Raw genomic sequence first — 15707 nt, 5'->3', positions numbered from 1 at the left:
TTTTGGATGTACATGTTAGTTGAGTTTCAATTTAGCTTTAAGATGTTTGACATATAAGCTCTCAGCTAAAAGAAAACTTAAAGGATTTGTTACTTATACTTGCCTTTAATGTCATGTAAAGCACTTTTTATTGCTTTGTCTATGAATGGTGCTATACAAATAAATTTGCCTTGCCTTGCCTTACTAAGCCATAGTCTGGTGTCCACATAGATAATACAGTAAAGACCCAAATTTATCATACCCCTTGGCGATTTAAGTATAAAGTAATCTTAAATTTTCCACTGATTTCAGAGCAATAATATTTTGGAGTGGCACAACCAGATTCCTGACTTGAGTCTGACTGAAAATCTGATTGCAAGAGTCAACAATATCAGTTGTGATTTGCAGTAGTAATATAAAATTGTGAAGCCAGACTGTATTTTTATTCACAGAAGAAAAAAATAAGCAACTAACCACACATCCTTACATAGCAGCAGCACCTCTGTGACAGAGTTGCTCATAGCATTGAAATGATGGAACGATGACAGAATATGTCTGAGACAGATGAGGCTTAATTTTAATGTGTCATAAAAAAAAATCATAATTTCTCCTGGACAAATGATAAACCACGACTGGTAAACATTAAAAGCCTTGGTCCTAAATAACATTTGCACATGTATGCAAATGCAGGCACATAGTTCACTTGGTATAGAAGGTGTCTTGGTAATCGAGAACCCGAGTTTGAGACCAGCTCATCCCATAACTTTTTAATATGTGTCACTTGTGGTTAAATCAAATCTACATTTAGACTTTTAAAAAACGTCTCAAAGCATGTTGGTAAGCTTTCACTTTTAAGCCAAATACATTCATGTTTTAGCATAGATGTCAATGGATCATTAGGAAATATTTTGACATATTCTCAAAACAAAATGCTCACTGGAAATTTTTGTGAATGCTATTTACTTCCTGGAAACTGAGGATAAACTAAAACTATCTTCTTTTACCTGATGAGAGTATCATCATCAACTATGAGGAGCCAATCAACCTTCGGCATGGCTTCACTCAGAAAATGCCTCAAGATGGCAAATGTCTTCCCACAGTGTCCTTTAAAGAGAAAGCAGACAATAACTTTAAAAACAGAGGTTGCCATGTTTCGTTTAAAAATGATGCATAACACTGGAGCGTTTACCTTTTTTTTTTTTGCCTTGTTTTAAAAATTAGATCAGTACATTGTGATTTTATCCAAAGGACTTGATAAGGAATAAATTCTTGACTTTTGCTTTAAACAGATATTTAACGCACTGACAGAACAATCATTCCTGACAATAACCATCGTCTGATATCAGTAAATCCAATAAATCTCTCTCATTAAAATAACAATTTCAATTTTATTTTCCATCTGTATGTCTCGTCATGCTGTACAGTGAACTAGAATGCAACTTTTCCTCATTTACAATGCATAGGTCTATAAATATGCAAACTGCTCCGAGCTCTCTCTTTTTCCCCTGCACCTGCTCCTCTATGACTTGGTTCAAACATTATAAAACTGAACTATGCCACACAGAGGCAGGTTTGAATGTTGGAGTTTCAAGTATAAAGGTGGTGTCACACCATTTCGCATCTCACCATATACAGATCAGGCATCAGATTATGACTACTTGCACGTCAGCTGTAGCACATCTGCCCCCCTTTTGCTGTCAAGAGAGCCTTGACCTATCGAGACCTGGACTTCACTAAACCCCTGAAAGTGTGCAGGGGTATCAGCACTAAGATGCCAACAGCTGATCCTTTAAGTACTGTGACTGTGTGGTTGGGCCTGAATAGATTGGACTTGTTTGTCTAGCACATCCCACAGGTGCTTGATTGGATAAAGATCTCTGAATTTTGCAGGCCAAGAAAATTTGCTGCTGTGCTCCTCAAACCATTCCTAACCCATTTCTTCTTTGTGGCAAGATGCATTACCGGCAGTACAACTCTGACAAACTTGAAGAAAAGCAGTGTTAAGTTTAGTTTGAATGTCTTTGTGAAAACTTGTATTTGTGTTTTGTGAAAGTGTCACTATAAAGTTTTAGTTTGCTATTATCATTGTACATGTCTCAAGAGACCACATGGATACTTCCTGTCCATGTAAACAAAAACAGGAAAGGGAAATATTAAAAAAAAAGACAGTTAAAACGATTACATATGCACACACTGCTGAAAGATGGCCTGTGGCTGAGACATTGCAAAAGTTGAGCTAGCAATCACATTCTAGTGCTTTTAGTGTGCTTTGTGTATATTTACATCTGAGTAAACTGGTTTATTTGTGATCAACTCATTCAAGCTGCTTGTTACTGTCTGAGGTAAAAGGAGCCCTAGATCGTTGCAAAAAGAAAACTGTGGGAAAGAAAAAAAAACCTGAAACGGCAAGGTTACAAAAGTGAGGAAAGAAAATGAGATGGGAAGAATAGTAGGAAAGATAAATACGATGTATAGCAGCTGGCACTTTACCTCTCCCTTGCTGTGTTAATGGACTAATACTAAGAGGAATGGACACTGATAGAAGTGTGCTGGAATCAGGGGTAACTCAAGGAAAACAAATATACCTCTCCTCTTTTCAGTCTGGCTGTTTTTATGCATGATTTCTGGATAGAGCACCTATTGCACAGAATTTCCATTGTCAAGTAACTCATCTCCCATATGTGTTGTTTTGTACACTTTTATTCATTTAGTTGAGTGTAAATATTTTACAGTCAGTAATTTTCTATACCGCTTCTTCCATAGTGGGTTGCGGGGAAGCTGGTGCCAGCAGTCTATGGGCGAGAGGCGGGGTACACCCTGGACAGATCGCCAGTCCATCACAGGGCAACACACAAACAACCAAGGACACACTCATTCACACACCTAAGGGCAATTTAGAGAGACCAATTAACCTAACAGGCATGTCTTTGGATTGTGGGAGGAAGCCGGAGTACCTGTAGAGAACCCACGCATGCACGGGGAGAACATGCAAACTCCATGCAGAAAGACCCCCGGCTGGAAGTCAAACCCAAGACCTTCCTGCTGCAAGGCAACAGTGCTACCAACTGTGCCACTGTGCTTTTTTTTTTCATTCATTCATTATAAATATTATTATTATTAATATGTAATCCTCCAGATGGCCACTTAGGGAGAGACCTTATTTTTAATAGTGCCGAGATGCATAGATTAGAGTAAAATACAACTAGAAGATATATAGACTTCCACCACTGTTCTATGGCTTGCCTATATAAATAAGGCTATTCTGATGACACAGTTGTTGGGAGGGTTGATGCTTGTGGGTATCAGAGTAACAGTGCTGGTCAGACAAAGAGCAGAAATTATGTTGTCTACCTAAATGTTGCGAAAATTTTACTGTTTTAAATGAGTTTCTTGCAAGCATTTACCACTGTTAATGACAGGAAGAGTGGCTTTTAAATCCCTGGGTATCATAATAGTTTGTTGAGGCTGCTGCTCTCAAACAACATTTCTCCTGATGAAAAATCTCCATATGGATCTTCTCTTTATGATTTAGACTTTGCCAAAGCTACTTTGCTCTTTACATATTTTCTTATTTCAGACATGGAAATTAGCATAGCTACCATGAGTTATCGGCCCAAACGCAGCTGAACAGGAGGAACTGTAAAAATAATACTTTACTGTAATCTTTGTTTACACTAAACAATAAAAGCAGCAGATGAGCTCACCTTTCTCAGTATTGGGCACACCCAGCTTGATAGTGGGTATAGAGGCATCAGTAACATCGCTATAATACTCTAAATGAGTAGCGTCTTTTTCCCAGGTGGATTTCACCACTGGTACTGTGAGGAGGAAGAGAAAAAAAGCAAAAGAGCAAAATTTTAACTCAAACATCAACCTCTCTAAACTACAGAACCACACAGACCTCTTTAGAGACTGAAACCCAGATTAATGGTTGCCTGTTTATAATTAAACCTCTCAAAGTGTCTCCCTCAAAGACATGTTTCATCAAATCATGGAAGACTAGTAATAGAGGGACAGAAAGGAGAAGGCTCCCTCACTGCATATTGATCTGGACAAGAGCATAATGAACACGATGGTAACAAGATGATGACTTTCAATTAGATTTTAATCAAACAAAATTAATTTTGGTCCATGACGAGAGGGACCTATCTTATTTTAATTTATTCTTAAACACATCACTAAATTATTTGAATGTGGAGAGGGCACTGTGACACTGCTATGTAATTCTAATAAGCTGAATTTGAACCAAAGCACAGAAAAGGTAGTGGCATACTCTCCATTCTGCTTCTGATTATGCTAATTGCTTTAAAATACCCTGTCCATATCTTTTGGCTCATTGTGACCCTAAAAAAAGACATCAATGTTTTGGATAATTACACGAGCGGCTGAAATTTAAGCAGACGAGGATGTAAATTTCGACAGGTAGCACCTGACTGAACTATTTAACTACAGGTACAAAATAAACAAGTTAAATGAGAGACCAGGAACAGGTTATTGCAAGCTAAATGTTCAGTACTCTCTATTGCTATTCAACTGATAAAAGATAATAGAAGACTACAACCAGCAACTGTATCTAAAACCTCAGATATTAAATACAGTGCCTGTTAAAATCAGTTTTTACCTTTTGAACTTTTGGCAATGAAAGAAAAATGTGCAAATAAAAATGTGAAAAATGTAGCATTGTACATTTCTATTCAGTCCCCCCAAGTCAAAACTTTGTAAAGGCAGCTTTTGGTCCAATTAGAGCTGCAAGACTTTTATAGTACATATCTTGAACAGCTTGGCATATCTAGAGTCTGAAATATTTTGTATTTCTTGCTAAATAGCCATAGTTTATTCAGGCAACATCTGGGAGAGATGCCAGAAATTCTCAATAGGTCTGCCTATTGACTGGGCCACTGATAAGCCCACACCGTGTATTTTCCAAAAGTCATACAGAGCTTGAACGTGTCAAACTGTGAAAGGTCGACTTCAGAAAATCTTAAACCCTTACTGCCTGCATTTACTAACAATTGAAGAAAAATTAAAGTATTTAAGATTCTGAAATGATGATAAATTAAGTCGAGATTGTTTGAACATTGCACATACAATAGACATAAATTTAGCTATACTATATTGCCAAAAGGCGCGCCAAGCGAAGCGAGAACGGAGCGAGAGACGAGTTGAAAAATCTGAGCTTTTTCCTAAATTTGCGTCGCGTCAACCAATCGGGGACTGGATGTGGCTGTGACGTAGGGTGAAAGACCGCAGAGGAGAAGAAGCGGTTGTCAGTGAAGATGGAGGACCAGATCATAGTGGCGGTGTGCGGCAAGCCAGAGTCATATGACTCAACTAATTACTTTTACCGAGACAAGTACAAAAAGGACCAGGCATGGTTATGTTTAGGCACAAATATCTTATATTTAGGAGATGTGGACATTAAAAATCGACTGTTTTTTTACTGAGCTGAGATTTATTTACTCACCGAAGACAGATGGACAGGCGTTCGGCAGCGGGGATTTAGTGCCGGTAGTTGGTGTCCCGGAGGCCGATTTGTCTCCCAACGCGGGATAGCAGATCTTCGAACTGGGTCCTGGATAGACGGAAGTACCGCTGAGATCGACCGTCATCCAGACGCAGCACCTGGAGTAGGTGGTGGTAATCTCTGAACTATTCCCGTCCCTGAAGAATCTGGTGAACCCAGGGACGTCGAGGTCGGCGGCGTTTTTTGGCTCTCCACAGGTAAAACACCGTAATTATCCGTGAAATCCATGTCGGTCATGTTCAGTTGAAACCAGCAAGCAGCAGATGGAAGCTCCTCCAACTTGATGACGTGGCGAAGCGTTGCCGCTTGTTGCCAAATGCTAACGCAGAGTTCACGCGGAATGTCAAGCGGGCAAAAGCACACAAATGAGGCAAAATATTTGCAGAATCCGCGATCAGTGTGAACGCACGCATGTCGGAGTTGAAGCGAGAGAGGAAGAGCTAGCGCGGTAAAAAAAAACATATACCTAATAAGAAACTAAACACGCTAAATACTGTTAATTAATTTAATTAATGTTAATTTAGTGTTGCAGGTGTGGGTGCTGCTTTGTTAATGACAGTAACAGTAAATATAAAAACCAATTAATCGTAAAAATAATTGACAAATTAGTCGACTATTAAAATAACCGTTAGTTGCAGCCCTAATTGATTGGCCAATTTGTTGCGAGTTACGTGGAGCAAGATAAGAGAACAAATCTCGTCAGGGCAGATGACAAACCTGCTGTGAGTAGCACAACAAAAGTTAACTAACTGTAACAGTCCAGAAAGCAAGGGCCGATCGGAACAGAACGAAAAAATCAGCAACTGGATCATTTACAACGATGCAGCATAACAATCCCTGCATATTTCTAGCAACACAGCAGAGGATCTGTTAGCTTTTCCTCTTGTTCCAGCCAGTAGGACACGCAATTTCCTCATTTAAATAGGGCGGTCGGCACCTGTTTTGCACCCGTTATCCATTGCACGCAACACGGCCACTTATTGCTCGTGCAATTTATTTATAGTAAATATAGTAAATTAGCAACCCCTATTTGGGATCTTTGAAGATTAGGCCCACAGTCCATCTGGAAAGTACACATTTTCTACCTTTAGTTATGTTACAGCCTCATTCCAAATGATATGAAATCAATCTATTTCCTTATAAATCTAAACAATACTCTGTTAAGGCAAAATGAAAAATGCTTTTTGGGAAATTGCTGCAAATTTATAAAAAAAAATCTAGATCACATTTACATAAGTATTCACAACCTTTGCTTGATACTTTGTTGATCCACCTTTGGCAGCAATTACAGCCTCAAGTCTTTTTGAACATGATTTCACACGCTCAACACCCCTAACTTTAGGCAGTTTCACCCATTCTTCTTTGCAGAAAATCTCAAACTTAAGGAGTGGCTTTCATCTGGTCACTCTACCATATAGGCCTGGTTGGTGGATTGCTACAGAGATGGTTGTCCTTCTGGAAAGTTCTCTCTCTACAGAGGAATGCTGGAGCTCTGACAGAGTGACTGCGGGGTTCTCGGTCACCTCCCTGACTATGGTCCTTCTCCCCCGATCGCTCAGCTTAGACACCCCCCAGCTCTAGAAAGAGTCCTGGTGGTTTCAAAATTCTTCTATTAACGAATGATGGAGGCCACTGTGCTCACTGGAATCTTCGAAGCAGCAGAGATTGTTCTGTATCTGTCCCCAGCTTTGTGCCTCAAGACAATCCTGTCTCGGAGGTCTACAGTTAAGTCCTTTGACTTCATGCTTGGTGTTTGCACCCTGATATGCACTGTCAACTGTGGGACCTTATCTAGATAAGAGTGTGCATTACCTAACCATATACAATCAACTGAATTTACCACAGGTGGACTCCATTTAAGCTGTGGAAACATTTCAAGGATGATCTGTGGAAACCGTATGCACCTCTGCTCAACTTTGAGCTTCATGGCAATCAATATACACCAAGGCTGTGTGTTTGAAACACATTTGTGCCAATAATTTACAAAGGCGGTGTCACAGTGTACATCAGAAGACACTAGTCACAGCAACAGTCACACTGAACGATTTTCCCAGATTTATGCCTGATGTTTGTCATAAATCATCTTTGGTTTGGAGAGGACTAAACTGGCGCTGAGTGTCTGTCACACTCAATGACCACGGACCACCAACTCAAGCTCACAGCCACAGATTTCATGACAATTATTTTTATGATGAAATATATTTAATAAGGCAGTGAATAATCACACAACTGCATCCATACTTTATTTACAGGTCTCTGATTACTCTACTAATTGGGTGACTTCTGAAGGCAAATGCTTGAACTGGATGGTTTTATGGGCATAGTAGTAAAGGATATAGGAATAATTTGTATAAAAGGTGCAATATAAAGAAAGATTTACTTTCTATTAAGAATATTATTCTGATACAGGTAAAGAAAGATAAGATGATTTTGTAAAATAATTAGAAACATCAAACTAGATTTTATTTACCGGTAAGCTGTTTTTTTTTAATGTTTTCATTAGAGCTGCACAATATCTCAAATCACATCATCGTAGTGTGTGAAGTAACAAAGGACTGGTACTGGTGAGGCTTTCCTGCTCAACATTTATTAATATATTTGACCAGTTGGATGGACTAACTGGTCTTACCGCTCATACCTGATGTATATCTTTACTGGCTGGGATGACAAAGCTCATGGAAAAGTGCTGGGGACATTGTTAAATGGTATAGAAGGAAAGTGTCAAAAAAGTGTAGGTTAGTAGTGTAGTGCCAGCAACACCAAGAGAGCAAAGTTAACCACACTGTAGCATCATTCTTCTATTATTCATCTCATAAAATAGTATTTGTTGCAGTTTCCCAAGTAACAATGGGAATGTTTTTTTGTTTTTCCAAGTTAATAAACTCATAGCACTTTTGGACAGAGTTGATCTATGACTTCATCCCTTTGTGATAACTTCTCAAGAAACTTCTCTGGATGTGGCAGACAGGTGTATTGAGTGATGATTGTTTTCCAAAAGGCCCCTAACCCAACCCGACCCCATCCATTCATCATGTTGATATGACTGTTTCACAGACCCACCTCAGGAGGTGAAGACCACAAAAATCTAATCATGATCTGCAGTCTAATACACATCATGTGATGCAGTTTTGTCTTTTGAATTACATTTAAACTGATGATGTAATGATAGAATTTAGCCCAGAGACGTAACTTAGTTGAAAGGACAATGTCTTTGGTAATAGCTTCTCATCTACAATCCTTGCACTATCAACTCTCCTCAATAAGTCTGCGGATCGTTGCTCAAACAGAGCTTAAAAAAATATATTTTTAAGATACGAATTGGATGTTATTTCTTTTGTGTTCAGGGAGACAATAAGGCTCAAAAACAATAAGGAAAATGTTTAAATAAAAATAAAAAATACAGGTGTTGCATTTGTGAAATCTCTCCAATTTTCCACTTCACCAAAACTTTGCAATCTATAATTTATAATTTTACCCTAACAAAATCTGTTTCACTAAATATGAGTTCTGTCTACAGCTTTGTAAAAATGTACACGTTTATAGAATATGTTCTAGATAGATATCTAAATATTTCTACTTTAAGGTGATAAGGAAGAAAATTTAACAGACCCTATAGAAAAATAATAAAGAATTGAGACAGTACTATGAGAAATTATATAAATCTCAAATAACCCAAAACCTGAGTTGGACAATGATCTCAAGGAAGAAGAAATAAGCAAAGCTACGATGGTATGAAATCTGGGACAATTTCAGAACCCGATGTCAGAACAGCAGTGAATATCATCTACTGCTAAATCTACCAAATCAAGTTAAAAATATACTCACTTCGCACAGAATGAAATTTTTCACAGGTTTTCACAGCAACAAATATATCGGTTTTTGATACAGGATCCCCCTGGAACAGAGAGACAAAAGACACAAAGTCTGAGTGTTTTGGTTAAAAAAACTTTTTAGAAAAAAACGTACAGCTGTATACAGAGAGCGTTGACGTCCAGTGATTTTTCCAAAGCCTCTAGTTCATCTTTGCTGTCCCACAGGATAGAAGAGGCTGTTTGAACTGTTGAGAGAAAATTGCATCACTGCATACGTGCAATTTTAATAGATTTGCTTTGATCTGAGGAAACGGCAGTAAATGAAGCAGAATTTTATTAACAAAACTACAGAAGGCGGCACCACAAACTGGCATGGCATTTTGAGACAGGGAGTTAGACTTAAACTTTCACTGTGATCAATAAGTCACAACCCAAAATTATCAAGTCCCCCCCCCCAAAAAAAGTCCCTTTCAAAGCAATGCATACCCCTTCAACTTCTTCAAATAGTGTCACGTTAAAACCACAAAGTCTAATGTATTTTACAGGAATTTTATGAGACAAACTAACAGTGAGTGGCAAATAATTGTGAAATGGAAGGAAAATGAGTGGTTTTTTTCGAGACTGTTTACAAATAAACATCTGAAAAGTGTACCGGGCGTTTCTATTCAGCTTCCTCCACCCTGACATCCCTAAATAAAATTAATTGTCCATCTCTGTGTAATTTAATTTCAGAATAGTACATCTGTCTTGTGAAAATTTTAGAGCTTTATCAGAAAACATTAGCATGCAATTGTGCAATACTGTGTGTTGGTCTATCACACAAATCCCTATAAAATACTTTGAAGTTTGCAGTGGTAACGTGGCAAAATGTGAAAACGTTTAAGGGGTATGACTACTGTATCTAGAGCTTAATAAACCTGGCATTTCCTGTTTCTGCAGATATTATAGTTTGTTTTATCATGAACAAAATCATGTAGCGCGGCAACTACCAATTATTTTGCTAATTGATTAATCTGTTGACTATTTCTTTGATTAACCGATTAATAATTGGACAGCAAAAGGTGCTTAATAGGAGATTTTTCTCAGGATGTGATCCAGGTGAAGCTAAATCTATGCCACTAGAGTAAATTTAGACTGAGCTTATTTACAGACAAATGAAAGTTTTTCATCCTAAGTGTAAAATGTATTTATTTTTTGTACAGTTTTGGCCTAATTACTGCTCAGGGGGTTGTTCTTTCAGCAGGTGACATTTTTTTAAAGTCTGTATACTCCAGTTAATGATTATTCAATTACTAAATTAAATGATGATTATTTGTGGCAATTATGTGATTGAAGATTTTATTAACTATTCATGTCTTATAATTCAGCAGTTCCTCCTGGGTCTGCTTTTCTATTTAGGTATCAAACATCCATTTTAGAAAATGCTACATTGGATTTTTTTTTGCCTGGATGAATGATTTTTTGCCTTTAATCCAAATCAGGTCATCCTTTCAGCTCTACTTGTTTTCACTATTTATATTTCAATGCTCATTACATAATGTGCTCAGTGATTTGAGTTTATTTATACTGCATAGCTGAGCTGGAAATGTGTTCCCACCACAGGAAGCAGCTAAACACTGAAATTCTGCATACATAAAAACATAAAAACAATGACCTGCAAACCATATAAAACATTTATTACTGAGATTTATGCAGTTTGTTAAGATTACCCTCAATATGTTTCCATATTTTGGTTGCCATGAATGTTTTTAACTTTCTCAGATGGTTTAAGGCCCAATATAAGAAGTTTGCTTTAAGTTAGTTTACTTTCAGGATTTTTACATGCATTCAGTATTTTTTTTCAATAGCATTTCCATATATCAACATGTTTGTTTAAACAAGGGTTGCACATACACAGTTGGGCAGGTAGGTTGTAAATGTGGTCGCACAGTTGTCCCTTGTCTCTGTACAAAACTCTGGAACTGATGTCAGCTTTGGACCTCTTCCATCCTCCCAAATAAACAGAGCAATCTATTAAGAAGAAAAGAATTGACAAACACGAAGAAAAATGTTGGATTTTTGGATTAATGGTTGAAACAGCAAGATCAGATTTCCATGTCATCTAATCATGACCAATGTCACAATTTACAGAAGCAAAGTTAAAAAAATTAATTCTCCTCCTCACACACACACACACACACACACACACACACACACACACACACACACACACACACACACACACTTTCTCTGAGTCATTTGTTTTTATGTTGTTAGAGATTTTCAAAGTGGAGGAGACTTTAAAATGCAAAACATCTTTAAAAAGCATGCTCTGCATTTCAATTAGATGATTCCAGTTTCATGTTTATTAAATGCAAGAAATAATGTCTACAGCTAGTGTGGACAACAAGAAAGTAAAGTTCTTCTTTTTAACTCGGAATATAGTGTCACATTGAGACAAATAAAAAAACATGACATGGAAAAAAATAATGATAAATGCATAATTGTTTGAAAAAAACAACATACAGCGCTGTCGGGAAGACTCAAGAGTGGACCCAAATGCAGACAGGTGTGCAGAGGCGGTGGGGTGAGTGTAAAAAATGTTTTAATAAGTGACCAAAAGGAAGACTCACACAGACAGGTGGTAGCATAGACTGGCATAAACATGGGCAGGATTGGTGTGCAAACAGGCATAGACAGACTTGGCATGACATCATTATACTCCCGCAAGGAGTAAACAGACCAGAGGGTTATATGTAGCTGAAAGCAGTGACTTTGATTCCATGAAGTAGGTGGGCTCAATGAGGCTGATTGCAATGGCAGTGAGTGAAATCAAAACATGACTGGAACTAAACCGAAATACAAGGACACAATCTAACCTAAGGAAATCTTACAGAAAAACAGAACTCAAACACACGATAAAATACATACAAGAACAAATAAGAAACTAAACCCAAAGAAAGAACTGACAAAGGGCCACCTGCAGAACACAGATAATCATGAGTAAGGTCCAAACAAAACTCAAAAACCTACAAATCATGACACAGCGCCGTGCAACAATATTCATACCCCTTAAGCCTCTTTAAATTTTGCCACGTACAAACTTCTATGATTCCTTTTGTGTATTTTATGTGACAGACAGTAAATGTTAGAAAAGTGAAAGGAAAAGGATACATGGGTCTTTGAAAGTTTTGTAAAAAATTCAAATCCAAACCTTCTGCCATGTGTTTTACTCAGAATCAACTCGTTTTAGGTCCACTTTCATTGCAATAACAGCTGCAAATATTTTAGACTATGTCCACTGCAGATTTACACATCTAAAGAGTAAAGTTGTTGCCTATTCCAGTCTTGCCACAGATTCTCAGTTCTCACGGATTTATGTCTGGGCTTTGACTAGGCCACTCTAAGATGAATTTCGCAGCCTAAAACATGTTTATTTCAGTATTTCCTGGTTTTTAGCTGCATCCGGCTTCCCATCAATTCTAATCAGCTGTCCCTGCTCAAGAAAGGCAGGAGGGACAGGTGATGTTTTACTTTAGGCATGGTGAATTCAGGGAGAGATGTTCATTGTTATTTTTGTCAAACTTGGCATTTTGACACCCGTTGAAGCTGACATGATTTTAGAAAGCTTTACCGTTAGTGGTCGCATAGGGCGAAAGGAAGCGGGAGCAGACTCAGCGTATGTACTATAGCCTAAAAACCACATAGAGGGAGCCCAGATGTCAGTCAAAGGGCTGATACGCTCATTTGTTATGAGCGTATCAGCCAAAATTTCCCTGAGCACCTTCCTTCACAAATTTTTAACAGGACTTTCTTTAGCTTTCTTTCAATAATGGCTTTCTTCTTGCCACTCTACAATAAAGGCCAGGTTTTTGGAGTTCACAACTAAAAGAACCACCTAAGCTTTGGATCTCTGCTAGTCAAACAGATTTACCATGAGCCTCTTGGCTCCTTCTCTGTTTAATGCTGTCCTTGCTCAGCCTGTCAGTTTAGCTAAACTGCAATGTCTTGCTAGGTTTGTGGTTGTGTCATACTCTTTCCAGGCTCAGACGACAGATCAAACATAGCTCTGTAAGACGCTTGGGATATAGTCTTTATAACCGAACCCTGCTTTAAACCTTCCCACAATAACATCCCTGACCTGTCTGGTGTATTTGTTGGTTTTGATGTTGCTGTTTCTTCACTAAAGTTTTCTAACAAACCTCTGCCTTTATATCAAGTCACTGACTTCCAGGGTTAAGTTAATGACTTGAAACAGTAGGCTAGGTTTCCTTACATAGGCAACTATTGACTAACATACAATAAAATAATCAAACTGAATTGGCATGGAGTTAATTTATTGTGCATTAATGTATAATTGCAAATTAATTTGACCTGTTTTTCTGACTTGTTATCTGGCTAATATAAATATACAGAACTTGCAGAAAGGCTGTATTTATAGTGAGATTAAATTACACACCAAAAAGGCAAATTCTGAAGGACGACGGTTGTACTGGATTTTATTTAGAGTTATCACAGTAAAGCAGGCTGAATATAAATCAATGCCACAACAGATTTTAATTGGAGAAATATAGCCTGCACTGCAGTTTGTTGTTGCAATGTGAAGTTAAGGAGGTATAAATACTTTTGCAACTACAGTAACTGTTGCTAGTAGTGTTGAGTATTTTCAACTCTTCCTACATGCAGACCAAACATCTCTATGCTTAGTTTGATGGAGAGGTTTGTAGAATGAAAACGAAATGGGTTCCCCAAATACATGAGCTCATCTCTACAGGAAGCCTGACAATGACGACACAGAACTATCTTTTCACAGCAGTTTTGTCATCAAGTAGATGAGTTTTAAGAGATGCCATTGGAGTATAAAACCATAGGGGATGACAAAAGCTCATGAAACCTCTGTAAATTGTTTCAAGTACCTCGTGGGTCAGGTCAATTGTGAAATCCGACTTCAGATTCTCATATTGAATCCGCTCAGCGAGTCTGAAACACAAAAGAGATAAAGAACAAGAAAGTTGTCACACACCTTTACTGCTGATTGAAGCCGACACCAGGGAGTGAAAGGCACAGGAGATGAATGAGAAATTAGCTGTTAGGGGTGAAAGATTACGAGGTTAAGCTTTCAGTAAATCTGAAGGTCGAGACTGCATCCTATGAGTTAGTGAATAATGATCCAATAATGGTTTTGCACATTTTTATATATATATATATATATATATATATATATATATATATATATATATATATATATATATATATATATATATATATATATATATATATATATATATATATATATATATATACAGTACAGACCAAAAGTTTGGACACCTTCTCATTCAAAGAGTTTTCTTTATTTTCATGACTATGAATATTGTAGCTTCACACTGAAGGCATCAAAACTATGAATTAACACATGTGGAATTATATACTGAACAAAAAAGTGTGAAACAACTGAAAATATGTCTTATATTCTAGGTTCTTCAAAGTAGCCACCTTTTGCTTTGATTACTGCTCTGCACACTCTTGGCATTCTGTTGATGAGCTTCAAAAGGTAGTCACCTGAAATGGTTTTCCAACAGTCTTGAAGGAGTTCCCAGAGATGCTTAGCACCTGTTGGCCCTTTTGCCTTCACTCTGCGGTCCAGCTCACCCCAAACCATCTCGATTGGGTTCAGGTCCGATGACTGTGGAGGCCAGGTCATCTGGCGCAGCACCCCATCGCTCTCCTTCTTGGTCACATAGCCCTTACACAGCCTGGAGGTGTGTTTGGGGTCATTGTCCTGTTGAAAAATAAATGGTGGTCCAACTAAACACAAACCGGATGGAATTGCATGCCGCTACAAGATGCTGAGGTAGCCATGCTGGTTCAGTATGCCTTCAATTTTGAATAAATCCCCAACTGTGTCACCAGCAAAGCACCCCCACACCATCACACCTCCTCCACCATGCTTCACGGTGGGAACCAGGCATGTAGAGTCCATCCGTTCACCTCTTCTGCGCCGCACAAAGACACGGTGGTTGGAACCAAAGATCTCAAACTTGGACTCATCAGACCAAAACACAGATTTCCACTGGTCTAATGTCCATTCCTTGTGTTCTTCAGCCCAAACAAGTCTCTTCTGCTTGTTGCTTGTCCTCAGCAGTGGTTTCCTAGCAGCTATTTTACCATGAAGGCCTGATTCACACAGTCTCCTCTTAACAGTTGTTCTAGAGATGTGTCTGCTGCTAGAACTCTGTGTGGCATTGACCTGTTCTCTAATCTGAGCTGCTGTTAACCTGCGATTTCTGAGGCTGGTGACTCGGATGAACTTATCTTCCGCAGCAGAGGTGGCTCTTGGTCTTCCTTTCCAGGGGCGGTCCTCATGTGAGCCAGTTTCTTTGTAGCGCTTGATGGTTTTTGCGACTGCACTTGGG

General features: G+C 38.3%; 1 protein-coding gene across 2 annotated transcripts in view; it reads right to left on the bottom strand.

The window, feature by feature from the left end:
- b3glctb (beta 3-glucosyltransferase b) overlaps window positions 1–15707 on the bottom strand; it is a 52131-nt gene that overhangs the window by 16979 nt on the left and 19445 nt on the right. The window contains exons 7-11 of one of the 2 annotated variants that reach the window (XM_047378238.1): window positions 14211–14274; window positions 11209–11325; window positions 9329–9398; window positions 3684–3797; window positions 984–1083 (exon numbers count right to left, since the gene is read on the bottom strand). In XM_047378238.1, coding sequence (XP_047234194.1) covers window positions 984–1083; window positions 3684–3797; window positions 9329–9398; window positions 11209–11325; window positions 14211–14274 — 465 coding nt within the window. The remainder of the gene's footprint in view (window positions 1–983; window positions 1084–3683; window positions 3798–9328; window positions 9399–11208; window positions 11326–14210; window positions 14275–15707) is intronic. The other variant, XM_047378239.1, reaches the window with a different exon arrangement.

The sequence above is a fragment of the Girardinichthys multiradiatus genome, chromosome 11 (assembly GCF_021462225.1).
Source record: "Girardinichthys multiradiatus isolate DD_20200921_A chromosome 11, DD_fGirMul_XY1, whole genome shotgun sequence".
In the NCBI taxonomy this organism is placed as follows: Eukaryota; Metazoa; Chordata; class Actinopteri; order Cyprinodontiformes; family Goodeidae; genus Girardinichthys; species Girardinichthys multiradiatus.
Note: the sequence above shows the minus strand (reverse complement) of the source record. Positions and strands in the feature narration are given on the sequence as shown.